The sequence below is a fragment of the Rhea pennata genome, chromosome 4, assembly GCF_028389875.1.
Source record: "Rhea pennata isolate bPtePen1 chromosome 4, bPtePen1.pri, whole genome shotgun sequence".
Lineage (NCBI taxonomy): Eukaryota > Metazoa > Chordata > Aves > Rheiformes > Rheidae > Rhea > Rhea pennata.
Window position 1 is genome coordinate 2,988,560 of NC_084666.1, and position 27,019 is coordinate 3,015,578.

The window sequence follows — 27,019 nt, forward strand, 5'->3', positions numbered from 1 at the left end:
CGGTCCCTACTGCACACCTGCCTGTGGAGACACAGCTGCAGCTGAGCTTCCTCTGAAGAATATTTTTAAACCTTCTTCCCTCCCACTCTTCTCCCCAACCGTATCTCTAGGGGCATGCTGAACAAGATCATTCTCACCGAAATGCCTCTTGTGACGGAATGAGAAAGCTTAGCTCTGCTTTGAGGAATACTTTTCTCCATGTATTCTTTCTATACCCAGCTTTTTCGTACATCTTTGCTATGAGACTCCAGTTTTCAGACCAAAGAGGAAAAGCATGAAATAACCCTTGAAAGTAGATGATGTTTCATCTTTCTGCACTTTGAAGATGCTTCGGCATGCAAGACCTGTTTTTTTCAGGCATGTTCTCTGACCCGAATGACCAAAACCCAGCAGTCTTAGTGATGATGACACTAATTTGGGGACATCTTTAATCCTAACAGACATATCATCTGGTCTGGTCACTCTGTAGTCTTCCATAGTCAGTGAATCCTGTCCTAGTGCAGGTATCCACACAGATGGATCCTACCTTAGGTACCTAAGCAGTAAGATCTCTATGGGCACAGGGTGCAGGGACATCCTCACTGGAGCTGAGCCAGGCTGGTCCATGAGGTACGTGAACACGCAGTGCACGTGTAGAAGTGCACATGCAGCCATGAGTTTCTCCAGGGGTGAAAGAACCACCAGCAGAACCATTCTGTCATATCACCATACCAGTTCCTGTACTGCAGCCTCAGCATGATCTCCTGACATGGAAAACCCATGGGCACATACAAACTCAACGAAGTCCAAACACAGGTGGAAAAGGATAGTCGTCTCAGGTTTTAATAGCACTTAAGTGAAGAAGCACAACAACAAGCCAAAGAAAACACATTGTGTAGGTACCTCAATGCTATGGCCTCATTGGAAAAATTCAGCCTAACTAAGTATTAACATAGATCACCCTAATAGCAAAATATGCACAGGCAGAACACAGGGAAATGTATAAAACCAAGGAGTCTGGACTCCATGTTCCATGAATATCGCTCACAGCTCCATGGAGGAAGATAAAAGCTCACTCCAGGTGGTGACTGGCTTTCCCTTGCTTAGGCAAGGCCCGTATTTTCAGTGCTGAAGTTTCTGGTTCAGCCCTTCCTGGTCTTACGTGTTTTGACATTTGTTGTAAAAGAGCCTTTCAATCAAGATGGCACCTGGAGCTGGGCACAGCCTCCTATTTGTTTTTCGGCTGTCCACAGCTCAGTGCTTGCCTGGAGGCCTCCTAATGACATTTTGAAGCAACCTTGTTCGGATCTAGGTGTGTTTTATCGCTGCAGGTATGTGGTGTAATATGTCTTTACCTAATTTAATCCTCCTGGGCAGAGGGGGTGAGAGAGGGAGAGGCATACGGGTTTGTTCTTTTGCTTATCGTCGTTTTTTCATGAGTGGCACTTGCTTCAGGGCTGTTATTTTTGGAGAGGTGGTGCTTGTGTTTATTGCAAAGGCGCTTAGACCTGGGGGCGCGTGCTTTGAGGTATGTAAATCTAAATAAGAATGACATTCAAAATAGGTTGCGTGCTCTACCAAGCCTACTCAGAGAGGAAATATGGATAGATTGATTTCAGATCCTTGAAGCAAAAAATCCCCCGTGGGAGTATCATTAAAGTTCTCAGCACCCCCAGGTAATTATATTCTGACATAAGTTGTTTGGACCCTAATTCAAGGTAATTCTAATCTGGACCTTGTTATGATGCATCAAGGGGAATTAATCACTGAGCTGGAAGTTAGCTTTTCTCTGGAGGCATGTGATCATGACCACCATCATGAAGTTGGGCAAAGATGGGGCAGTTCCAGCCCCACGTGTACACGCAGACACGTACAGCGATTCAAAAGGGTCAGAGCGGCACAGCTGAGAAAAATTAATAGCAAAACCAGCTGAGAGAGAGAAACCCATAGACAGGAAGGTGGGTATGGTAGCTGAGAGACATTTTGTTTAGCAGTCATTTTCTTTGTCAAGCTAAAGTTCTTCTACAAAAACAAACAAAAATCACGTCTTAGGGAATCTGCTGGTTCTGCAGATGTGTCTTCACTACTAGTGGTATCTGTGGACGAAGCACAAACTGGGAAGCTCTGCGGAGGTCAAGACTGTTGTTTTGTGTGAAGGGGAGATGTGAAAGTACTCAGCTGGCAGGAGTGCAGAGGACAGTCCTGCATGCTGGCAGCTTTCAGGGCTTTGACTTTTGGGGTTGGATTCTCTGCTCAGTCTCACAGACAGTAGATTTTTTTTGTCTGATTGTCTAATTTATCTAAGGTGTTAGTACAATATGAAATAGTCTGAATGTGGGCTGTAAGAGAAATTCAGGGATCCACACTCCTTAAGTTGTTATTTAGCATCATTAGTGAAGAGCTTAGCTATCTGTCACTCTAAGCATTTCCCTTAGGTCAAGAATAGTCCTTGTACTTTGTTCTTCAATGGAGTCTTCCAACATGTCCATGCTTTTGTTCCAACACACCAGCGCAGTTCCAGCAAGCTTGGTGTGAAACGTGATACGTTAGCTCCATTGACAGATTTCCAAAAAAGGTTAAAATCTATTAGCATTTCTACTACAAATCAAATTTAAATTACCAAACCTGAAAAAAAAGTAGACCGTATACCCCACTGTCTCTTGTGCAGCATCCAAAAATAATCTACAATTCTTGCTCTTTGTTATTGCAGCCAGAACCCCAGGTTCCAGCATCAGTCCAGTGCAGGCATGGAGAAGTATTTTAACTATATACCTTTTTATCCCATAGTCTTTCACTTAACCATGAAAATCGAGTTTGTTTTCAGTAAGTCAGTGCTCACTCTATGGGGATCTTGAACCAGCACTGCAAAGGATTCCACAGAAAACAAAACCTGTTAATCAAAAGAGCCTGAAAACCCAGTGTACAAACTTGGAAGAGAGCTTCCAAGAAAGGTGAAGACAACGCTGTAATTCCTCTCCTGAGACAGCCATCTCACTATTCTCAAGCATGATGTAATACGTCTTTGAAATTGTCTAAATATACCCCAACAGTGGCACTGTTTCCATGTGTCACATGATGTAATTACTTTTCCTGCCTTTTCTTTAGATTCTTAGAGTATGTTTTTTCAAACAGCAAGTATAATCTGTTCTCCTAGATGCTGCGAGGGCCCTGCACAGTGTTGCTATCTCCTGTTTATGTTGCCTTCCAGCATGTGCCAGAGTTTAAGACTTAGTTGCCTGCAATTTCTGCTCTGTGATTAGATGCTTTGGCTAAAGAACTTCTTCCTTGCATGTTCCTTCTCTTCATTTCAAACCCTCAATGCTCTTAAGTATTTATCTACATGTCATCCCTAATAATAAAGACCTGGAAGATGTTTTAAAGACACAATTGATAAAATATGGTATCCCTTTCCTTCCTTTACCCTCTCCATTGCTCAAGCACAGACTTCCTCCACAAGTAGAGCTTACTTGATTTACTATATATTTACATTTTTAAAATCTTGCTGCCATCTAATGTTGTTGGCTCCAGCTTGGCTTATTTTTTTTTCCTTTTTTTTTTTTTTTTTTTTTTTTTTTTTTTTTTTTTGTTATTCTCTCAAAAGAAAGAAACTATGTGAGTTTCCAAGTTCTTGAATAGATGTCAAATAAAACATTCCAAACAATTATTCAAACTGGTAATAAGCAATGAGACATCCTTCCTGTAGAGAAGCTGAACAATGGTTTCCTCTGACAGAAGCAAAATATTAGGAGCCTTCCATGTGTTGGTACTGATTTAAACGGCAGCATCTTCTCCAAGTGGGATAGGAGGCCCTGGCAAATATCTGGATATCCTGTGGGAAGAAAAGCTCTGCATGTGACACCCAGACTCTCCTCAACATGCCATAAAGTTCTGGGAGTTTTGTCCATGTCTCCTCAACATCCTTCAGTTTTAAGAGCTTTTGCTTCCTTCCCTAGTTCTTTTGATTCTTCCATTGAAGAATTCATCCACTACTCTGTGGTTTACCCTGAACACCCCAGGGATGCAGGTGACCCACTTGCAACTTCAAATGCCAGGATGACCTCCAGGGAAGGGCAATGCTGGCTGAATTTGGCTGCTAATTTGACCTGTGTCCCTGCAGACCCAGTGAACACATCCCCTTCCCATACCATGTTCGGGGTCAACCGAAGTACCACCTTCTCTTGCCCAATGACTACAGCACTGCAGGCTTTGGGAACCTTAAGCCTGAACCGAACCCAGCTTTGCTCTTGAAGCACTCCCGTTCGTGGCTCTAGCAATATGCACCCTCTCCCCCACAGGCTGTACACCTTGGGGAAAGGAGGCCAGCTGGGGTCAGAGAAGCAGCGTATGATGTAGTCACAAATATGGACAAAGTCCTTGCCATCCTTGCTTCTCCCAAAAAGCCCTACTTTGTAGATGCCTGACTCGGGGAGCAAAATGCACACACTGACTTTAGTCTTCAGATGAGTGACCAGGACGTATCTCTCCAGGGGGTACTTGGCACTGATGACTTTGTCCTTGTGCAAGCTGGCCATCACTTCAACGTCAGCACGTGTGTGGAAAGTGATATTGCACTTCCCTATCTTGGTGGTGATGATGGGGGCAGAGTGGCTAGGGTTGAAGAGGCCATTACTGGTGGAGCTGATCCCAGTGCCACAGTGCATGCTCAGCCCTGCGGGGAAGAGTTCGTTCTGGTTGATGGGCCCCAAGCAGTGAATGAGGAAGTTGGCTGCATTCCTGAAGGTGCTGGCTCCCAAATCTTTCACGAACACGGAGAGTCGGTAGTAACCCTGGAAAGGACAGAGCACGTGACAACTCAGCTTCTCCTCCTCGGTTTGAGAGGCCAGGCATTTCTTGCTCAGAGTAGCATCTAAATCTCTATTAACCAGCTCATATGTGGCAAGCAAGGGTCGGGATATCTGGAGACTCAACAGCAAAGTTCCTTGTGAAGCAACAAGCAGCTCCCCTTTGTGGCTGCTATCTGTGATGCCAAAATCTCTCACCTTTTGGTGAAGGCCCCAGAAGTGAAAAGGGTTTTCAGGCAGTTTCTCTTGAGTGCGTGGCTCCAGACATTGGATCTGATAGGAGCACACCCAGTTGTAGGGGGCCTGAGAATCAGCATCGCGTGCGAAGATCATGAGATCAAACAAACCCTCAGTTGGAGGAGTCACCTTGATGGTCGTACTGGTCTCAGACACCATCATCATTCCATGAACTGCGCCTACATCCTCTCCAGTTATTGTGCCCTGCAGTTTGGAGAGTTGGTAGGTGAACTCTGTTGGATGAGTGCTCCCCAGTGTCACTGATGCTTCTCCATGGGCTGTAGAAGGGTGAAAACACCTTTTACAACTCTTTCATCAGTGGTATAATACATTTACATCTCAGCTCAAGACCTTGATCTTTTGCAGTGCGCACCTAAAATGTCTGTGCAGGAGATGGAAACCTGATTCCACCTGTGGTTTTACCCTTACCTGCTGAAGGACCTTAGCAAGACTCTTCCTCACCTTTTACTATTTTCTCTCCTCGCTGAATGTGGAGTGATGATACCACTACCTGCCTGTAGATGTCTTTAGGTCTGGAGATGGTGGGGATAGGTACATATAGTTATCCTTTGTGCACTGAGACACCCAAAACAAAGCTAGTCTCCCATACATTGGTAATTCTTGCATTGTCTCATGAGCTGGAATTGTTCCTCTAAGCTGCGGGTCTGGTACTGTGGTATCAACCCAGTACCAACTGGCAGTATCAGGATGTTCCAGCCTTGATGGTAGGAGATCCCACAACACTGCCAGATTTTAGAAATGGGTTTAATTCTTTCCATTGCTATTATATTATTATTACTATTATTGTATTTTTCTAAATTCTGGCCTTATCATAACTTCAAAAAAAAAAAAAAAAAAATCCACATGCTGTGGCCTGGAGTGTGTTCTAACTAGAGAGGAGGGCAGAGCAGGAGGGTGCATTGTTACTGGTACCCGGTGGTGGTACCATGGCTTGTAGATAAGGTCCAGGGCTCCTTCCCAATGACTGTTTTGGTCCCTGGTTTCAGGCACTGCACCTACCAACATGTGTTGTCTGATAGCAAACCCTTCTCCCCCAGCCTGGCTGCAGCGGGCAGCTTTAAAGCCAAGGAGAACCCACCCTCACACCAAGAAACAAAGCCCCTCAGACAGGTCACCATGGAGGAGGAGAGCTGGTGCAGCCCTGGTTTCCCCCTCCCCACCCCCCTGCCATGCTATTTTGCTGTTTCCAAGTCTCTACTGCAGCAAGACAGATGTTTCTCAGTGAAGTGAAACCTCTCATGGGATTTCTGTCTGCTCCTGGGCAGAAGGGACTATTGACTGATTTTGTGATGGACAAAGTTTTGCAAACCTTCAGACCTGGTACTGATGAAGATGGGATTTTCTGACAAACAGATAGCCAGCTCGTTTTGGCACATGATGAGCTACGTCAGCTCAGAGTTACAAGTACTGGGGCAACCTCACTGCAAAGCCCTGATTTCATGGTATTATATACCCTTTTTCTCCAGATATAGGTGAAAGCACGGGGAAAAGGGGCCATGGAGAGGAAGACTTGGAGTCCTTTTGGCCCTGAAGGATCTCAAGGTGCTGCACGGACCCCAACCATGGCACACAGATATGCCTAAATGCGTATTTAAACCCACCCTCCTCAAGGACTGTTGAAGTTAAGCCTACTCTTCATTACTTGGGGTCCACAGTATGTGCCTGAGATTTGCTCATCTCACGTTCAGCGTGTGGCTGCTCTGCAGTGTCCTGGTCCCACAACGATGGTTTTGCTGGAGAGAGTGCAGCACCAAGCGATGGCACTGCGGGAGCCCGCGACTGGTATCAGCCCCCATGCTGTGCACAATATCCATTTGTTTTGGGGACTAACATAAAATGACAAGGCCCTCCAGATTCATGCTGAAAAAAATTGTTCCTTGCTAATTATTAGATTATAAAGCATGTTTTGTAGTCTAATGAATAATAGCTGGGGGGCGGGATTCCTGTTGGAGTCTGGATTTTTTCATTGTTTGCCCCACAGTTCTTTTTTGGTAGGTTGAAACAGCAATGTGAAAAGAATGGGAAGGCTGGGTTTTATTTATGCCTTGCCTGTTAAAGCTGTGACTTGGCTCACACAGTAAGTGCAAACAATTCTCTCCTGGCAAGTGTTCAGTGGAGACATTGCTGATGACAGCCTTTATTAACTGCAGGTTTGCTTGTTATTAAATTTGCTCTATGCTAGTTTCTGAAGCTGCTGGCCTGGCTGGCTGCATCGTATTAGGATGTGTAGGAAGGAAGAAAAGAACAGAACACTGCATGCAGCGGAGCCAGCGATGATGAGATAAGGAAGCCAGTAATGCTTTTCGCCTTGGGAAGGGGACCCGAGGAGATAATTAATGGCTACATTTAAAAAAAAAAAAACATTTGTGTTTTTTTTTATTGAGTTAGCTCAAGGCATGAGCTAAAGATTCCTGGTTTGTTCAGGGAGGCCAGGTGAAGCTGGGGATGTGTTCCTGTGTCAGCACGCTGAATGCTGCAGGAGGTCAGTGCAGGCTGTGTTAATTGTTCAGGGGAAAAAAACACCATTAAAATACAGGCATGTTTCTAATTTCTCAAAGTGTTTAAAAGTCTTCCCTTCCCCTCTCCCACCCTTGCTATTGTATCTACAACATGCCTCCAATGACTGGTTTTCTAGAGAAAAAAAATCTTACAAAGTCCTAATTCTGTAGGACTGAATCACTGCTCAGTCACTGCTCTTACCAACCCTCACGGCCCAGGCAACGCCACCAAAGACAAGGGCTGGATTTTCAGAGGATGGGTATGGATGCCAGGCATTTCCTGAAAATCAGGTCCCTTGCAAGGTGCCCCACGTTCAGCTCCCATCAGACAGTGATTTGTGGGAGGAATCTTGGCTGAAAGCTTTTAAGCATTTTAAGCATTTTAAGCAGATGGGAGCTGCTCAAATGTAATAGAGCAGGAATTGATCCGCAGTAGCTGAAGAGGGAAAATGGGCTGATTTGGTATCAAAGATCCCAAGCGCTTTTGCACTGAGATTATCCTCGTTGCTTAAACACACCCGGTTAGATGCTGGTTTACTTCCATCGAACTAGATCAATATAACCATAATTTTGCATCAATAAAAATAGACATCTGGTTTAGTTCATAATCTGGATTTGCAATTTGGTGTTTTAAGCACACATCTGATATGGAGCTGACTGTTGAGGCTACTTGAAGCAATTAAACCATTCAGGTCAAGTCCAGAAATACAGTTCTTTCCCTCCTCAAGATGAGATATTCACAGAGAAATAGTTGGCATTTTTTTTTCCTCTTCTAATGGGAAACTCTTCTTTCATCTCAGTTTCAGAGGGAAAAGAAATCTATGCCTGCAGTCCAGGTCATCCAGCAAGTTTTGTGGTTGGGGCACATGAGTTCCTCTGGCCAAGTGGGTGCAAAGAAGGGATGTGGCTGGTATGGGCCAAGTTGCTTTGCTTCCCCAGCACTTCTCCCCAGGTATGCGATGGCACATGGCAGCCTCTGGTTAGGGCTTAGAGCCCAACGAGGACCCAAAGCTACTTCTGGGCTCCATCTCTGTATCTTTTGGCTATCAAAACCTGGGAGGTGGAGGGAATAATGAATACTTATTTTTCTTCATTCTTCCCTCTAGGCTTTTGCACCACACTAATGCTATGTGGTGGGAGTCTATATTTTGCAATTTATCGCTTTGGCACATGTTTAAAGGGGCGGGTTGGACTGTAAATCTCCTGTTTTCCTTTGAGTCTGCAGACATTGTGTTACTTGGTTGTATGCCTTGGAGCCTCACTTGCAACCTGGGCCCAAAAGTGGTTCTCAAAGTGTCTGTTCCTCTGTTCCTACATTTGTTGCGAAGATGATTCGAGACAGAGTTGCATGAAGACCCCTCCCTGGGGTGCTGTGCCATTCTGCGCTGGCAAAGCACCATGAGATCCCTGCAGACAAGGTTGCACAGACTTTTAAGCTGCTTCCAGGCATCTTTTGTTTTTTGCCAGGCATTTGTTCCTCCAAAAAGTGCACTACAGCCAGTTTTGGTAAAGCTCCAGAGTCCTGGAAATACTGGAGGATTCTGCTTTCTGGGTAAGTTGTAACCCCTCTCAGTCAAAAGCTTTACAGTGTGCCTTGCCTCTTAGCCATTCATATTCATCAATTCTGACAACTCCCCTCAGCTTTGTCTCCTAGCTTACCCTTGCAGAAAAAAATCTGTATGTTCTTGGGACCACTCATGGGGATGGATGTACAAAGACTGTCCAGGTAAATAAAGATCATGCTGTATCCAAACTGAACAAACTTCATAAAACTACAACCAAGGAAAACAACTCTACTCCCACCCCTCCTTCTTTCTCTGGAAATGGGAGATGAACATTTCAGACCATGCTTTAACTGGTAGTTTTCCTCCCCAAGTTGTGAATACAGTGAAGATTGTGTCTTAGGTACCTTGAAACTATTTTGCTGCTTTTGGTGAATTAAGATGGGAAAGCCAAGGCAAAAGGGCTCAAGTGATCTGACTCAACTAATTACAGTTCACGAATCCTAATTCCCAGTTTATTAATCACAGTATCACACATAGGCTATGATTCCAGAAATTACTTAAATACATACTCTGCTCTACTGGATGTTAAATGTGCTTAAAAATAGACAGATAGGCCATTTTTGAATGAGATACGTTTTTCCCAACCTCAGGCTTATTGCTTTAAAGCAAGCAAACAAGCAAGAACAATATTATTAGAAATAAGCCCTTGCACTTACCTGTTTTGAGGAGGGAAGTGTTCGGAGAAAGGAGGGAGAGCTGCAGTCTGAAAAACTCTGAAGTTTTAAAAACTCTCTGTTCGAAGTCTTCCCGCGAGATGGAGGGCTGCAGAAGTTGCCATTCGGGGTCCTCTGGCCAGTGAGTCTCAATGAAATGCTCAGGGTCAGTAAGGAAGAAGAAATCATCATACCTGCAAGACAAGAGGAATGAGAAGGGTGGAAAACCCTTCGCATGCCAAGCAGTGATGCTTTGCTGATACCATCAAAGCTGCACCAACTTCAGGAAGGGAGGAAGGGGCTCTCATTTGGCCTTGAGAAGGATCCTCCTTCTGTCTAGCCCGGATGCATTTGCAAATTTTTCCCTACATTAAAATCAGTTCTCCTCACTTGCAGTCCTGTGACTTGCCTAAAACTAGTTCCTAATCTTCTCAGGATTGGGGACAACTCTTCCGAGTGCCCTTCCTTCATATTTCATTCTTCCCTTATAAATGAGCACATTTGGTTGCTCAGTTTTTCATGCTGCTGCCTTTTCAGCTTCCTCTTACTTTCTATTTTTCCAGTATTGAGATGCCCAGAACTGAAATTGCTATTCAGAGCCCTTTAACAGACCACTTACGGGAAGTTAAGGTGGCCCCATACACTGCACAGCAGATAGTTTTACTGAGTGATTCCTCTATCAAAAGCTTGTTACATATTTTACTATGACTTTTGGTCTTGATTTAAAGCTCTTCGGAGAAGTCACTTGTGATTTTTTTTTAAAAAAATGCATCTTGGTTCTAGTTGGAATGTATCTAACCTGACTTTCTAAACATTGCCCCTGCTTAGGCATTTGCTGACTGGATCAGTCTGCAGATGTAGGAATGATCCTACATCCTTCCTTGTGTTGGAATGATCCCGTGAAGCCCCGTTGCTTCTGTTCACCTGCAAGATTTGAGCATCTTGCAGGTTAGGGCTTGTTGTGCTTGTCCAACAAGGATCAAGTACGCAGTGGACGCTGGCTTGCTCGGACCCACAAGAAGCTGTTATCTCTACCTTTTGCTTTCAGTGATCTTTCAGTCTGCTTCTACTCTTTTCCCATGCACAGCTAAAACAATGCAGACTCGCTGGTGTTTAAAACTATTCTCAGTAAAATAATTGCTCATTGGAAATTCCACGACTATTTCTCTAATAATGCCTATTTCATTATGCATTATTAGAGAGAAAAACTTGAAAAAGACAATCCTGTAATACAGCTAATGGTAATTATTAAATTGTACAAATAACTTTCATGAGCGTTATTATTAGCATGGGCTGAGAAATCTCAAGTAATTACATACAGAGCCACATTAGAGCAAAGTTATTGTGAAAATGAGGATTCATTACTTAAAAAGTGACACTCATTGCAAATTAAAACAAGTTGGGGGAGGGAAGTTGTCACCTGAAAAGTTATCACTTTATCTCATGAATTAAGGCACTGAATGGAGGCGCTTATGTGCAGAGCGTCTGCGTTTGCGTGAGGTCAGCGAGTGCCTGCTCTGGTTGAAGGTGGGCAGAGTAGCTCACTAAACCACCGGCAAATGACCCCTGAAGGTGTATCTGAAATGGAGATCCAAACCCAGGTGATTCAAGGGTCACAAGCAGAGACTGAGCCTTGCCTGTTTGTGTTGAGGACCATGTCTCCCGAGGTGGTGGGGATGTCTCACCTGGGCATGAACAACCGGCTCTCTGCATCCACAGTCCCTGCACCCCAGCAAGCATCCAGGAGGCACCACTGTCCTTCCAGCTCCACCGCGTTCCACATGTGGCTGGACTTCTGCTGCTGACACTGCCGGCCTCCGCGAGAGCCAGGGCTCCGGCCGTATCCCGGGACCTCCACGCAGCTCAAACCTGCTTCCCTGCTCGGGGACAGCCAGCAGAGAGGGTAACCACAAACTGGACGCTGCTTTGTGCCTGCTTTTTGCTGACCACCTCAACTAGCATGGTAAGTTCAACCTCCTCCTTCTTAACACCAAGACCCCACTACCAGCATTGCTCACTCTTTCTTTTGGTCCTTTGCCCCCTCTGCTTGTGCCAGCCATTGGCCAAATTCAGCTTTTAGCCAGCTTGCTGCTTTTACCCAGGGGAGCAAGCAGAGCCGCTGCCAAGCCTTAGCCCTCATATCTCTGATTCTAATGTGAATTAGGGAAAGACAGCGGGGCAGTCTGCTGAGCCCAGATCTACTCCTGTCTGAGCAGAGATGGAGGGAAGGGCAGTTACTGTGTCCAGGGATGTGGTTGGTAAATGATGCCAGCTGTTTAGCCTGTACCAGCTACATATGCCCCTTACCCCCAAATCTTCAAGGTGCAGGAATCACAAGGGCAAGGTCAGGTTTACCTGCACATTTCCCGGCATAAATGGGCATAACCTGAACACACAGCTCGTCCAGTTTGCAGGACCTGCTCTGGCATGTGGATCTTCTGAGACAGCCCTAGGAAACCATCCACATCGTATTCTAGGAAAAGGAGAAAAACGCACAATTCCAGGCCAATGTAACGCATTATTATTTCCAAAACAACCTCATGCCTTCTCCTGCCCAACCCTATTTCTCTGCTTACCCACCCTGGAAGCCATGACAGCTCTTCTATCCATCATTATTCAGGAGTCTGACAATTCCGTGTATGAGCAAAGGATTACTAAAGCCTTCGGGGAGCTGGATTCTCAGTGCATGTAAACAGCTGTTGTGCCATTCAGAGAGGCATGGGGCATTCGTGTTGTGTTGCACACATGGACGTAGCAGGGTAAAGTAGCACAAAACAGCTGCATTGTGCTGAGATTCTTATGTCTCCAGATGACTCCTGCCAGACATGGTCTAGCCTGGTCAAATTTGCACCATACACGCATTATCGGAGAAATAGTCTCAGATGTTTTAAAGCAGAGTGAAACAGAGGCTTGTGGCCTTTACTGGTGTCTGTGGGGGGTCTGGCACCCAAATACTTTTGTAGATCTGGACTGAAGCAGGTGTACTGTCCAGGATGGAGGGTCTCACTCTGGGGACCACTTCCTACTCTAGGATCTTTCCTGGTAGGTTGAAAGGGGAATATTTCAATTCAGCACTGACTGCAGGAAAGGAGGAATATGGGGCTTACAGGAGGTTGCCTGAGGAGTCTCTGCTCTGTAGGAAGTGAAGCCAGAGGGAAACTAAACCCAGGAAGTGGTACAGGCAAGGCCCAAGGAAAGGTGCCTTAGCTCTGCCCCATCTACGCAGAGCCATGGGGCCAGACTTACCGATGTTGTGGCAGATCCAGAACCATATTGCCCGCAGCATCTCCAGCTTGCTCTGGGATTCGGCAGTGATCAGGCGTACAGTGGCCGGGATGGACAGCCTGTCCTGCCTGGATTTCATCTGGAATGGAGAGGACAGGTGAGGTTAACTGGACCATGGGTATCACCACAGCCACAGCACTGTGCCATTGAGGGACTGTGCCAGTGGATGCCTGCTCAGTGTGGGGGCCACCTCAATGTTTTATCCCGTTTTTTTCCAGCTGTGTTTTATAAAAAGCTAGAGGACTGGAGTTGTAAGCCTTAGGACTGAAGATGGCATTTCTACATGGAGCTGGCTGGGACATCGACCGCTGCAGTTCTCTCTATCTGGATCAACACATCCCCTCATCCAGAAGGTCTTCTGCACAGAGGTAAGTCTCTGATGAAGCTGCTCTATCATGCTCCAGCTGTGGACAGTGAGTTTCCAGCCACGCACTGGTTAACAACACAGTGTATTTACAAGGGAGAAAATCAGCAGCATGCTGCCTCAGATACTCTTCCTGAAGCTGTGAAACCTCTGTCAAACCTGTTATCCAAGATTGGTGGAAAGAAGATTTTTTTTGCTCCTACCTCTAAAATGTCTTTAACTTTTTAGTCCATCCCTGACCCCTAAAAAGCCTTCCTACCCCTTTCCTCCCATTCAGTGATGTCCATTTCTGAGCTCTTCCCTCCTTTGTGCTAATACATGCATTTTTGGCAGCAGGCTTTTCTTTCAGTGGGTAAAATTTAGTCTAGCTCATTCCTCCAAGCTCCTGCCACTGCTATTTCATTCCCTAATGATTTTCCTGCCCTAAACCACCTGTCAGAGAGGTTCACATAGATGGAAATTTCTATCTTTTGCTTATGGGAAATGTTGCATTTGTAATGGCCAAAGATTTTTCTTGAGATGCTGTATTTAAAAACACAGTCCAGCCGGAGAGCACTTATGTTAAGATTATGGTGCTCCTGCTGATCCCTTGCATTTCTGTCATGAAGCTGTTATGAGTGTGCAGCTGCTAGGCAAACAAATAATGTCAATTATTTCTGTGGGGGGTGGGGAAGAAAAGAAAATCTCAGCCATTCAATATCTAGCTCCCTGCTTCCCTGTTGACACATCTTGGTGCATGTTCAGTACACAGGACTCTTACAGCAATGAAAAGTGGTCCAGCTTCTGCTGGCTCTTTTCCAGCTGATCTGCAGCCCAGTTCTACTCTATTCTCTATTTCATTCAGAGATGGTAAAAAGTGAGTCAGGAAGTCACAACATTCCCACATAATCCAGGTCCTGACTATGTCTGCAGAGCCTGAAGAAATGGGTTAGAGCATCTTGGGTCACAAGCAGCTGCTTGCTCCAGTGGAGTATTTAAAGTTGGCAGATGGGTCTATTCTCTCCAAAACCACCCAGGCAATGATCCTACCAAATCCATTGCGTGTGCTCAAGTCAGGTGCACACACGCATTCCCCAGACTATTCCTAAAATGCTGGGAAAAATGTTCATCTTTGAGCCTACCTTATCTGAGGCTCTCCCATGGATTCCCTGGGAACTGACGGCAGGGCTGCGGGCCTGGGAGAGGGATTTCCACAAGAGGGGAATTTTCCTTCCACAGGAGGGGAAGTCTTGTGTCCCCACAACTCCAAAAGCTAAGCAGCACCCACCACCAGAAAAGCAACACCCCACTCGTAGGCAGTCAGTAGACTGCTTTGCTGCTGCTCTTGGCACTAATATTTCATGGTTAGAGAAACTAAGTGCACTAGATTTTAGTACAGCTTAGCACTTTGAATAAACAGAGAAACAAGCTGTTCCCATGGCTCTCCGTTGCCTTGGAGGTATTTTTAGTTGTTTATTACCCTCTTTCTTACGTCTTTGAAACCCCTCCACTCCCCTCCAGGTAGACCCTGAAATTTTGGAGCATCCTAATTCCCAAAGGAGATTAGCCTCAGGCTAGGTACAAATCAAAGGTTTCACCTTAAGCGAGCTCAGTTACTCCTGTGCAGACAGACCTCCCGCTCCGCACGGCCTCGTTTGCCGGCACCCTGCTGCGAAAGGAGCAAGGGGCTGGCCCGTGTCCGAACCTAGCTAGCTGTCCCTGCTTCGAGACCACCTGCTTGCGGCTTTGCTTGAAAAGAGGACACAACAGAGGCCTCTCACTTGTGAAAAAGCAGGATTCAGGACTAACAGATACGAAGGGGATTCTTTGCTAAAGCTGCTGGACGTGGCCAGACTGTGTGATTACTACTGGCTTTGCATGCTTTCCTGGGCGGGAAGCATGCTGGCTCCCTCGCAAGTAAACACACGCTATGCTACCTGTCATCTAATTCCTTTCCTGTCCTGGTACCTTCTGCAGAAGCCTCTCTAGGATCCCTCTGCCCTCTGCAATCCTATCTGGGGCTATGAGAAACCCTGCCCCATAATGAGCCCTAGAAACCAGCCCTTCTGCCTAGTCTCACCCGATGAGTCCCTGTCCCCTGCCAGCCAGCACCTTGTGTTGCAGCAGTGCAGGAGTGTTGCAGGAGGGTAGTGCAGGGATCTTTGGCCATGGTGAGGACAAATTCATATCCCATGGCTTTGAGGTCCTCTAATTTTGCTTTAAGGCACTACATTGCCACTGTTGTCATCAGACCATAAGGCAAAAAGCTAAATGTTAGGATGTGGATCTGCCCGTGGTACCATCTGTGCATATATTGAAGGACACCAGTACCTACCTGCTGGCTTACACATAGGACATGGGTGTCTACATGGCTGAAAACTTCTGAGTCAGGAAAGAGATCGCTTCTGGTTTTTCTCTGGGGATTTTTGGCCTGCTTCCTTTCTTTCAAGCTGCCAAGCCCTTCCTTGGAAAAAAGGACTGGAGAACAGTTTTCCACAGTCACAGATGACTTCTGCAGCAGCTTTTGGAAAGTAGCCTTTTTGCTGCCGTTGTTGACTTTGTTAGCCCAAAACAGGAAAACATCCTTGGAGGGTGAATCCTTGAGCTCATGTTTTACTCTTTGCACTGTCGAGACTTTCTTCAGCGTGCCTTGCTTCAGCTTCCCATTTGCACTGGTGACTCGGTGGAGGAGTTCCTCTGGGGTCTTGCGGTCAATCTGTTCAGAAGTGCGTCCCAGGGAAAAGTTGCCGTTACAAACATCCGATGGCTGAGTCTCCCTCCAGCGAGGCATGATACTATCTGCATGGGCTGGCATCACATTTTCTCTGTGGTTCTTGTGATGGGCCCATCTCAATGTGCTTTGGGTAGGTTGTTTTTCCATGGTGGTTGGCATTCCTGAAGTAACAGGGGAAAACTGGTTCATTTGCTTTGATAGTCTGGGGTTTGGATGACTTGCCTCTGTTATAGCTGGTCTTCATCCATGCAGTTGGTAAGGGAGCGAAGAAACCAGGGCAGTCTGTGGACGCAAAGATAGATGCTTTTTTAAAAAGAAGAACATATCCTGTACAGATTCCTTCAGAGCCTGCCTGTCTGCCTGCCCATATGGCTAATTTCAGCCAATCAGGACTTGGTCAACTGAGTTTAGCCGAAAGTACTGTTTCTTTCCCAACCCCTGAAGAAAAGTGGGATGACAATGCCACAGAGAAGCCCTCAGCTGTTTCCAAGTGAAAATATATTTTTTCAACAGTTACAGATTTACTGGTGGGCTATCAGCAATTGCGTCTCTGCACTGGAAGGGAATGGAAGAAATTAAGGTGAAGAGAGATGTTTTTGTGTACTGGAAAGGTCTGTGAGTGAGTGCAGGGAATGCATTTATGCCTCTGCTTCCTTGCATATGGCCTGGACTCATCATATAGTATTTCTCTTCACCTTTAGAGCCAGGAATCAGGGAGAACAGAGAGCTACTATAATTAGTGTTCTCTTGCTTCAAAGAGATACCTTCACAGGCAAATGCTTTCTTTAGGAGGACTCCCATCCTTCACACTCAATATATCTCTTTTTTTTTTTTTTTTTTTTTTTTTTTGTGCTCAGATTCACTCTGCTGTCCAAGTTCTGTGGAAAAATGTCACTTTTTTGTTTTATTGCTTTACACTTGAAATGTAGCTGAGTTGATTGAAAAGGTTGCAGGAAGAAAGGGGTGAAAAGGGGGAATGAAAGGTACAATCCAGGACTGACGAGGCTGTTGGGTTAAAGTCACTGGTAGAGCCAACTCCTGAATGCCCTGAACATCTGCAAAGCACTTGCTAGTTTTATCTCATTTTAGCTTCTATTTGCTGTTGTTGTTTTTAATCATAAAATGACTATTTGTGCAATGCAAATAGCAGAGCCTGCTGTGAGCCACTTAGCATAGCCCAGAAATGTCACTCTCCTTATTCATCCAGCCTCTCCCATGCAGAGGCAGGCTGCTGGGTTTTCAGCAGCTGCACTGGGGTGCTTGCCCCAAGGCAGGACAGCCGTGTCCAGGTGGGAATAAGACAGATTGCGTCTACCCCAAGCTCCCCAAAATGCTTTTCCATTAACACGTACGTGCATGCGCAAACACCAAGTGTTTGTAACCAGCGCCAATGAGTTAATCTTGTGCTGGATGGTTCAATAACCAGAGAGATCCCCAATGTGAGGACCTCCCCTAGGTAGGTCCTTCCCTTCGCCCGTGAGGGATGCTGCTCTTTGCAGGGCAGCCTGCACGGGCGCCCAAGCCGCGCTGCCGTCACCGGCTCTTGGTGCAGCCCGCGGAGGCCGTACGTTCTATATTTACTCGCCGACCACATCTGAGCATGAGGAGATGAATTGTTTGTGCCCAGCTGTTGACACGTTCGAGTTGTCCTTGTGCATGCGAGCTGCGGTTGCTGCTGGGCTGCTCTCCCATCCCCTGGCACAGACACCCGCTGTTGCAGGCGGAGAAGGATTTTGCTTGCCTCTTGCTAAGTGAGCAACAAGAGGCCACTTCTGTGTCCTCTGCTGTCGTTACCTGACATGCACTGAGCTTGGTGACTTGAAAAATAAATCCCAGCAGAGCCTGAGAATCACAGAATTTCTCATTTTTCATGCTTTGCCTGGTCTTTTCCATGCAAAGTGCACCCTACCGCAGAAGGGTCTTGGGGAGCATACGCCCCATTTTGCTTTGCTTCTCTGGGCAAATCTCTGTTTCCTTGACACATCTCAACTGGGAAGGGAGTATTCAGGGAAGCAGTGGAAGCTGCGCACTCGGCACTTGGCCACAGTGCCCGAGATACTGGAGCAACTGAGGTCGCTTCAGATAATTGACATCACTACAGTCCTCACTTGCCCAGTTGTATTTTTAATCTGAAGATTTCTCCTTCTGTTCAAACCAACTATTTCATTCCAATTCACTTCCATGTTTGTGCCTTTTAAAAAAATTAGCTCCTTTGTAAGCCAAAGCTCCACTTTGACATAACCCTAAACAGTTTCTTTCAAGAAATTTTTTTCTGGGGTTCTTTCAAGAAATTTTCACATCAAACACTTTGTCTCTTTGTTAAAAATATTCCTGTTTTTCTCCTGTGGTAGTAGGGGGTGGTGGAATTAATCTCTGAATTTAGCCCAGATTTGGGAATAATTCCAGTCACCTTGAAACTGCATGGACTTTCCCTCTGCCTTAAACAGGAGGCTCCAGACCGTTAGCTCAGGACAGCCCCGTGCAACTTTGACGTACCCCAGGCAACGTTATCGAAGGCAGCTGTGTGCAGTTTCAATATCGAGAGGGCAGAAAGTGGCTAAAGTGGCTTGCCTTTACATGCTGTAACGGTGGCGGCTCAGAAATAGAGAGGATCAAATGCAAAACCTCCACAGCATGAACAGAGAGCCCATCTGACATCTCTGTGGCATCTCTCCCAGGGTAACTGTCCTGGGAGAGGGTGGAGAGGGAAAGAGAAATGCGAGGAGGAGCCCAGAGGTGGCAAAAAAGCCGCTGGGGTGCAGAGGGTTGGAGACAAGAGGGTGGAGGTCATCAGGAGATGGGGGACAGCCACAGAGAAGCCATCAGAGGACAATCCCAGTGGACACCAGCCACCCCACTATGTGGATGTGGAAATTCATTCAGGTATTGTTTTGGCATGGAAATGAACAGAGCCAAGGGGTGGTAGGTAGAAGAGTGAGCAAACCCTGGGAAATGCTCTCAAGTGAGTTTATGTAGCACCCGGGTTTCCCTGGGAAACCAGCGTGCGCACGAGCTGATGGAAGAGCAAGCAAAACGCTAGGAAAAGGGGGTTGTTTCTACTCACCCGGCTCACCATACTGCCGCGGCTCCCCGCCGTTTTCAAAGGGCAGGCAAATCCCCGTGGTTTGCAGACCCCTTTTATACATGTGCCAAATCAGCACATGTATTTTTTTTTTTTTTTGCACCTTGGTAATGTCAGGAGGGCTAAAAATACTGTAAAGCGCCTGCGAGCATGGTAACTGCTCGCTGCTGCTGACCAAAGCCTCCGCGGGCCTGGCACTTCTGCAGAGCATGTGGGTATACGCACAGGAGGGAGAGGGAAGAGATAAGAGACTTTCTTTTATCAGCAGCCAGCCTTCAGCAGGGCAGCGCTGGCTGGCTCTGCGCAGCTGGCTCATGTCAGCCCCTGCTCGGGGAGGGGAACTGTCTAGGGGACGTAGTGCAGCCCATGGGTTTGGGCATTGCTCCCGTGTTGCTTTTGAAAAAATGATGCTCCTGCCTGCTTTTTCTTGCCATCCCACCAGGAATTAATTTCACTGAACTGTCACCAGCCTTTGAATTTTGCCATCCTGGCTGTACTCTAGTTGGGAGCTGGTGGGGAAAGCCAAGAGCAGATCTAGCCGGGGCACAGCAAGGGGTTGTCCTCACTCCCCCTCTGCTTGGAGAGCATGAGGGCTTGCTGTCTTGCAAGATGCTCATTTGGCAATTCACAACACCTTCAAAATCAACTGCATCTGCCCTGAACTTTTTGCATCCCTGGTTTTCCTATTCTTCTGCAAAATCCCTTGTGCGATAGGACTGCATGTGCAGAAAAAGAAAGTGAACTTCTCCTCTAGGGTTGTGAGGCACAGGCCACATTTGCATCCCTTGTCTCTAGCTTGGTACCTTATGAGGTCCCTAGTGCACACCAGGAATAAGAAAAACCTCTCAGAGAGATGACCAAGAATCCGAAACACGGATGCTGGTATATTGTGCTTTATTATTATCTAACAGTGTTCCACTAAGTGGCATCATATCCCTTGTTTCTGTTCACTCATCTTAACTCTGTCTCCAAATATTGAGAATTTTCTTGATCAAACAGAAAGGAAAGAATAAGGGAGGGAAATAGTTGCCTGCAGAATGGGAAAATGTTTTTGGAAGAAAATTTCACAGTCTTTGGCTGAAAGTGGAGAGAAAAAAGAAAGAGAGAGTATTTTGGAAAAGAGGAGCGAAACAAGTCATACAAATGCTGCCCAGATGCTAGTCTCCCAAGTTTGCTTTCTCTTCCCTGGGTAGGGAAATCACAGCCTACTGATCCTGCAGGTTCTCCAGCGCTCCTTTCTCGGCCCAGGGTCGGCTCTTCGTTTCAGACGCAGCGGAAACCACACCCAGCTGCTGGAGAGCACAACATGTCATTTGGGTCAGAGCAACGAGACCTTTCCAGTTTGTGGAAAATGGTTTCAAACTGAAAATTTCAAAGCGACCGGGTTTTGGCACCAGGAAGCTGGCGAAGGAAGGTTGTGGGTCTTTGGGGAGACAGCATGAAATGCCGTAGTTTAAAGATGTTTCCACTTGTCTGTGACCATTATTGGCTCTGTTTTGCACTTAGTGACCCTCCACTGGTCTCTACCCAATCCAGAGACCTGCTGAAATGCTGCAAGAAGGCTCTGTAAGGCAAGGGACCACAAGAAGTGCCTGTCTGGCATCATCCTTCTGGCAATACCTGATTAATCCCATGCTGTGTTCTACTCTTTTCATCTTGCTGGTTTATTATTTATACATCAGCATTCATTACACCCCTCTGGCTAATGCAGTTCTCTCTTTGGAGCCAAGGCATGTGTTCAAGCCTCTCTGCAGAGCTGTGGATGGCAGTCTGGCCATGCTTGAGACCACTGTAAATGATACTCTGCTTCTTTAGGCGGGGAAATCAGTGACATCTTGCCTCAGCGCTGGCCGTGTCCCTTCCAGAAGCAACACTTGCTACAGAAACAAGCTCAGCTCAGCTGTGCTGGCCAAGTGAGGCAACTACGGTCAGGTTGAAGTTTAGTCTCTGATATGTGGTAAGACGTCACAGTGTCCTGGCTGTGGGACTCTTTTGCTAGATGCTGTCCAAAGGTAGAACAAAAGTGTTTGCAACTGAAATAGCAGAAAACACCACAACAGACAGACCAAGGGAGTCACGAAGAAGCAATAAGCCCGTATGAGTCACTGTGGCCAGGCAGCTCTCTTGATTATCCAAGAGGCAAACCTTTTATTGCAGGTGTCACAGGAAAAGGCAAGCTATCAGAGAAAGATTAAAGGAGAAGGATGGGTTTGTGCTGTGATTGCATTTGGGGGCTCCTCTCAGCATGAAGACAGCTGGGGAGAGTAGCACAAGACTGCTTGCCTGAGAATTCAGCAGCAAGTAGAGGATGAGCCAGGTAAGCCTGGAGATGGGATCAGGTTAGGAGATGAGGCGCGAGCGGGCACAGAGGCCTTAGATAGCAACGGGAGATCACTTATACCTTCCTTCTAAAGGGGGAGTCAGTGCAAAGAGAAAAATCAGGATGCAGAGAGAGTTGACCAGACCCATGCAAGGAGCTAAAAATACTCTTCCAGAGAGGTATTTTGCATGTGCAATGAAGGCAAATTTGCATCAGCCAAGCCAAGAAGAGAGACTGTGGCAATAACCCTGTGCAGAAACAACAAGGGATTTGATGAGCCCATGGGCTGTGTGGGTGGACAGGGAAGGGCATTGCTTTGAAATGCCATGTGGGAAGAGTGCAGGCTCCAGCTATTTAAGAAAAACTGCCCACACCAGCTAAAGCTGCTACGGATTTGATCTTAATTTCCCATGTATGGCAGAAAAGGCCAGTTTCTTTCCTAAGTTGTAGTTGCTGGTGATTATTCGCAGATTGGGCCAAGATGGACAAATTTGTGCTGTGCCCTACTACATGTCTGAGATTGCACCTTCTCTCCAACTATATGCCAGTCTGTCTCCAGCTCAGTTGCTTAGGCAAATAAAACTGCCCCTTGGGTTGGCTGCAGCCCCCAGCAGCTGTAGTATCCCTCCCCAGGCCAGAGCATTGCTAATATTGCAGAGTGAGGAGAAAATTCAGGCTGGTTTACAAGTATATCTCTCTCCAATAGGGTTGATCTGACACCATTTACTTCACCTCTGCATGGTGAACCGGGGAACGTGGGATTTGCAGGATCGGAGTCCAAGGTGTTGCCTCCAAAAGGGACCAGCTGCAGGGCGCTGATCATGGCAGCAGTCTTGGTTGCAGAGACTGGCGAGGAGGTAATTTTTATTGTAATCTTTTATTTTACTTGTGAAGCCTTCCAGACTCAGGGAGTCTCTTGGCTCAAAAGCTGGTTTGGGGGTTATTTTTTATATTTTTTTTTTACAAAGCACTCAGCAGGAAAACAGAATTTAAGAGATGAGAGAGAATTGCTCACTCTGCAGATATTGGCTACAAGCCATTTATCCAGTTTATTTCCCTGGAAAGAGGGGATGAATACATGGAAAAAGAGCTAAGGAAGTATTTTAAAATGATTCAGACAAGCCGCTATACCTAGCCTAGGTTTGGGCTGGCTTTTCAAACTAGCAACCTTCATAGCCTAGCAGATCTTAAGCATAAGTAATCAGAGAAATTCACGGTGTTTTTCGCAAGTAGCACAGTGCTCTGTATTTGTATACCAGCATGTCTTTCAGGAGGGTACTCCATCTCCAGTCAGAGCATTCAGGTGGGCCTGAATTTACCCCAAACACTCCAAAACTAACACTGAGCTGTTCTTGCTGCTAAAAATTTGTACTTTACTTGGAGTCTGCAAATTTCCAGGTGACAATGTAACGCCACTGGACACCAGTTACTTATCTGGCTGCTTGATTCGAAAGCCATAGACCTAAATGTGTACTCTTTGAGGACCAGGGCTATCTTTTTGTCCTGTATTTGTACAACACCTAATATTGGGGTTAGTGTCCAAGAGTGATGCTGCTGAGATCCAAGTAGTTTATAATAATCCCAGCTAGGGAAGATTTTTTTGCTCTGAGATTGCCTTTAAGATCACGAGATTCAAACAAACAGCTTATTTTGATGATGTTTCAGTATGTTTTCTGAGTGAGATGTCTTTCTAACATTGTATTTTAAAGCTTTTTTTCAGCAGCCTTAATGGCATGATATATACAGGAAAAAAAATGAAAACTGAGATTCCTGCCTTTATGAGTGGATAAAGCCTGAAGTCCTGGTGTCTCCTAATCAGATTGTGAGGATAGGTGATAATGCCTCTTGTTTCACCGCTGCTCTCACTGCAAGCTTGCTGCGGGTTGGGCTTGCAAGCTCCATCTCTGGCAGTGCATTTGACCATTTGGTACCTGGGGACTCAGATCTCAGGAGAGACCTTTTTGTGCTACTACAGCACCCAGAACATATCTACAATGTCGTGGAAAGATTTCTCGAGGAGAGTATGCTTCTCTTGAGTAGAGTTCACCCACTTGCAGCACAGAGCTGGAGTTGCTATGCTGCAAAGGTATATTTTAAGGAACAATAAAGGAAATAATACATCAGACACGTCTGTCACTAAGTTGCCTCATCTTATGTATCACTGTCTTTGACGACCTTTTTCAAGTGCTTTCTTTTAATGAATAGTTATTTCTTGCAGATTGAGGAAGAACACAGGGCTTTTGACAGTTCCTTTCTGTCACAGTTCCCTTTTTTTTTCTTTATTTTTTTGTTATTTCTTTCAGGTGAATACTTGAACCAGAAATGAGTCAATTCCTTTTTCTGATCAAAAAGACAGAAATCCCACAGAGACCGGGCACATTTTGCTTTACAAACCCACAGCACTGGCATCTCGCAAGAGTGACAACGTGCTTGATGAGCTCTTAATAACGCTGAAAAGAGCCGTCCCCTCTTGCACCCCGCCTCCTGGCACCAATCTGACACCAAAATCTTTGAAGTCCGGACAAGTATTTAATTGACATAATTGAGCTGGGCCTGGTATCATCGTGCTGAAGCTGTCAGGCTGCTGCAGACAAAGTGAGGGAACAATGTATGTGACCTTTTTGTTTAGAGAAGGCTGGAATAGCAGGGAAACATGTCCAAGGATTATAGCATGCACAGTCCCATGTGCGTTTCCATGCAATACTACCCTAATGTATGTCTTACCAAGCAGAACTCACCCATGGGATTTCCTGAAAGGTCTGGTAACACACAGCAGTAAGATTGTTTTGACTGCGATCATTTGCCTGATGACATAAAAGTTACCACGGGTCAACCAATGCACCATGCAGGAGCTGGTGCACCGTGAAGCACTTTGTGAGGAACTGTGTGGTATCTCTATAAACGCAGGGTATATTGCAACTCTAATAAGGATCTCAGTGTTGGAAAAGCTTCCAAAAGTGAGTCCAAGGGACAGGACGGAGAAAACTAGGGACTAAATGTCAGGGCCTTTGAGGTCTGTTCCCCACAGAAATGCATGGAGTTCATAGAGTCAATGTGGGCCCCACAGCAGGTTTCTGGACACTGTTAACTGTGAAAGTCTGCAAAATGAAATAATTTGGATCACTTCTGATAGATCTGTTAGTAGAAGAGACCACGTGATACTCCCAGGTATATAACAATAAATATGTCTCCAGTCTGTGTTAGCAGCAGCGTTCACTGTGTTGGGTCTTTGGTTTTCACATTGCTTCTTGTCTCCTTCTTTGCACATTGTGGCTCACGTCTGAGTTGCAGACCTCTCCCCAAAAGAACGGATAGGGCAGAGTGTTGCACGATGTATGCTCCCAGAAATGTTCTACTGCTGTTTATTTTTGCTTGTCCCTGCCTTGCAAAGATGGAATGTGTGGGAGGAACAAATGATCTATTATTGCAGATTCAAAGGAAGGAAGAAAATAAACAATATTTTAATGAGACCTTGGTTGAAAATCAGCAAGTGTGGCTTTTAGATCTTGATGTGACATGTGAACTCAGCAGTGGTTTTGTGAGTAAAATGCACAGCTTCTAATCCCTACCTATCTTATAGTACTGCTGTGCAGGGCAAGAGCTCTGAGACAAATAGCCAGCCCTTCTCCAGGAGTTACAGACAGGGATTCACCTTTCTCACGAGCTTATCTATCAATATGGTAGGCTTTGCTGTGCTTGGACAGTGATGTCAACTTAGGGTTTTCTTCATGGCTTCATGATCCCGAAATAACAGAGAAGGGACCTTTGATGCCATCTGTTGGAGAGCTGTAGGAAGAGAAAGGAAGAGCTGACTTTGTCTGCTTGAGCGATACACCGCAGCAAACAGACTAGCTGTTTTGGCTCAAAAATTCTCTTCCATCTTGAGCAAGTGGGCAGTCAGAGACCTTGAATTTATTGTATAACTATAGGGCAAGGGTGCAGCCTTCAGTATGGGAAGATCACCATAAACAGTCCCTCAGCTGAGCCCTGATGGGAAATGCAGCAACAAAACAGAGTAATTTCTTAGCAAAAAGTGCTCAGAAACTGCTGTTGTTGTACCTGGATGCAGGAGAAGAGTGAAGAGCACGGTTGGGTAGTTCTGCTCAGCAGTTGAAGAGCAGAAGTTTGCTTTGAATCCAGAGACTTGCTCTTGGTTTGGTGACAAAGGATAGCATAGTGCTCCTTTATGTTGTTGGACTATGTGTCCAAAATGATGTTCGCTTGGTGTTCTCATCAGCATCCTGAAAACTTGGGATGGAGAACTAGTGGTCAACAAACTGAGCAGAGGGCTTTTTTGCTTGTTGTTTACACAGGCAAAATGTTCACTTTATTGTAATGCCTTGCTCTTCTCTTGGGTTATTTATGGTTTCCGAGGACCCATGGTTGCTGCTTAGTTTTTCCAGGAGTTTTGGCTCTGTCAGAAGGACTGTGTGTATTTCACATGTGAGGCAATAGACTGATTCCAGCTGGCACCAGCTGAGGATCCAATACACACATCCCAGGACTATTTTTATTCAGCTAATTGTTGTTGCTAGTGTAACAAGCAGCACTGTGATCTTAACTCTTGTTCATGGATCTCTATGGACCCATAAACTCCATTGTAAGCTGTAGAATCCCTGGAGTACATGAAAATTAATAGCAGTGCCTATGCATTAAAACTAGCACTGGGCAAAACTCACAAATTCCTTTTTGCTGAAAAGTCTGATTATCTGGAAAACAGTGATTCAGAATTACCAACTGTTAGGAAAATAGGAATCCTAACATTAAAATTCTGAAATTATCCCAGGATACTTCAGCTGTGTGGGTGGCTGATACTAAGCTTCTCTAAAAGAAATCAAACTTATCTTTTCTTTTCATTTACTCTTAATGTCATAAAAAAACCCACCCTTTCTTACTGTCTAATTCAACAAGTCAAACAATTCCATTCCGGCAGCAAGACACACCTCAGACAAGCAGATAAGATGTTTCATTGGAGATCAGCTGCTTTCAATATCGTGGAAAACTGATCTCAGGCTAAAATAAAAGCAGAGAGATATGCAGCTGAACTGCCAGGCAGGCAGGAGAAGTCTTAATTGAAGTCAGCACCCAGTCCTTTTCCTAGGTGGACTGTTAGGTACTAGAGTCTTCCTTCATTTTTTTTTTTTTGGGGGGGGGGGGGGCAAAATGATTGATTCCCAAGAGAAAATTTTAATCTTGAGAAAACTTCATTTTCCTGAGCAGCTGTAGTCTTGATAAACTTGAAGCCAACAGGGAAACTCCATCTGCAGTGGAACTAAATGAAACACTCCTTGGCTTTCTCAGTGACAGGGTGGAAGTAGAAATTGTGATGGTTTGTGCAATTAAAACAGCTTTAAACTGGCTATTCAAACCTTCATATGAATGTTACCATGAGAGTTTCTAGTTCTAAGATCCAATGACCGACGTTAAGGTTTGTGCCTTCAGATAGATTTCCTCAAGGAAGGGTGGTACCTGTTTCTGTTTGGAGATGATGAGTCTAGAC

At 45.7% G+C, this 27,019-nt stretch overlaps 1 protein-coding gene across 2 annotated transcripts; it reads right to left on the reverse strand.

Annotated features, from left to right (window-relative positions):
* Positions 1-798: 798 nt before the first annotated feature.
* On the reverse strand, positions 799-19,259 carry LOC134140154 (kyphoscoliosis peptidase-like). 2 transcript variants are annotated; one of them, XM_062575024.1, is made up of 8 exons: positions 19,182-19,259; positions 15,719-16,399; positions 13,002-13,119; positions 12,111-12,228; positions 11,441-11,632; positions 9,759-9,949; positions 4,980-5,296; positions 799-4,766 (listed from the first exon to the last, which is right to left on the reverse strand). In XM_062575024.1, the coding sequence occupies exons 2-8, from the start codon at positions 16,304-16,306 to the stop codon at positions 3,978-3,980; spliced, it is 2,313 nt and encodes a 770-aa protein (XP_062431008.1). In that variant the 5' UTR covers positions 16,307-16,399; positions 19,182-19,259; the 3' UTR covers positions 799-3,977. The 2 variants fall into 2 exon arrangements, with proteins under 2 accessions (XP_062431008.1, XP_062431007.1); XM_062575023.1 differs by having other exon boundaries at positions 799-5,296.
* Positions 19,260-27,019: the final 7,760 nt, after the last annotated feature.

What these genes read in the sequence shown, in the direction of transcription:
- LOC134140154 (XM_062575023.1), bottom strand. Translation starts at nt 16,306, where the DNA reads ATGAACCAGTTTTCCCCTGTTACTTCAGGAATGCCAACCACCATGGAA. An exon ending in CTGGATCTGCCACAACATCG is followed by an intron (nt 12,229 to 13,001) that starts GTAAGTCTGGCC and finishes TCCTTTTCCTAG; the next exon opens with AATACGATGTGGATGGTTTC. An exon ending in AGCCGGTTGTTCATGCCCAG is followed by an intron (nt 9,950 to 11,440) that starts GTGAGACATCCC and finishes CTTGTCTTGCAG; the next exon opens with GTATGATGATTTCTTCTTCC.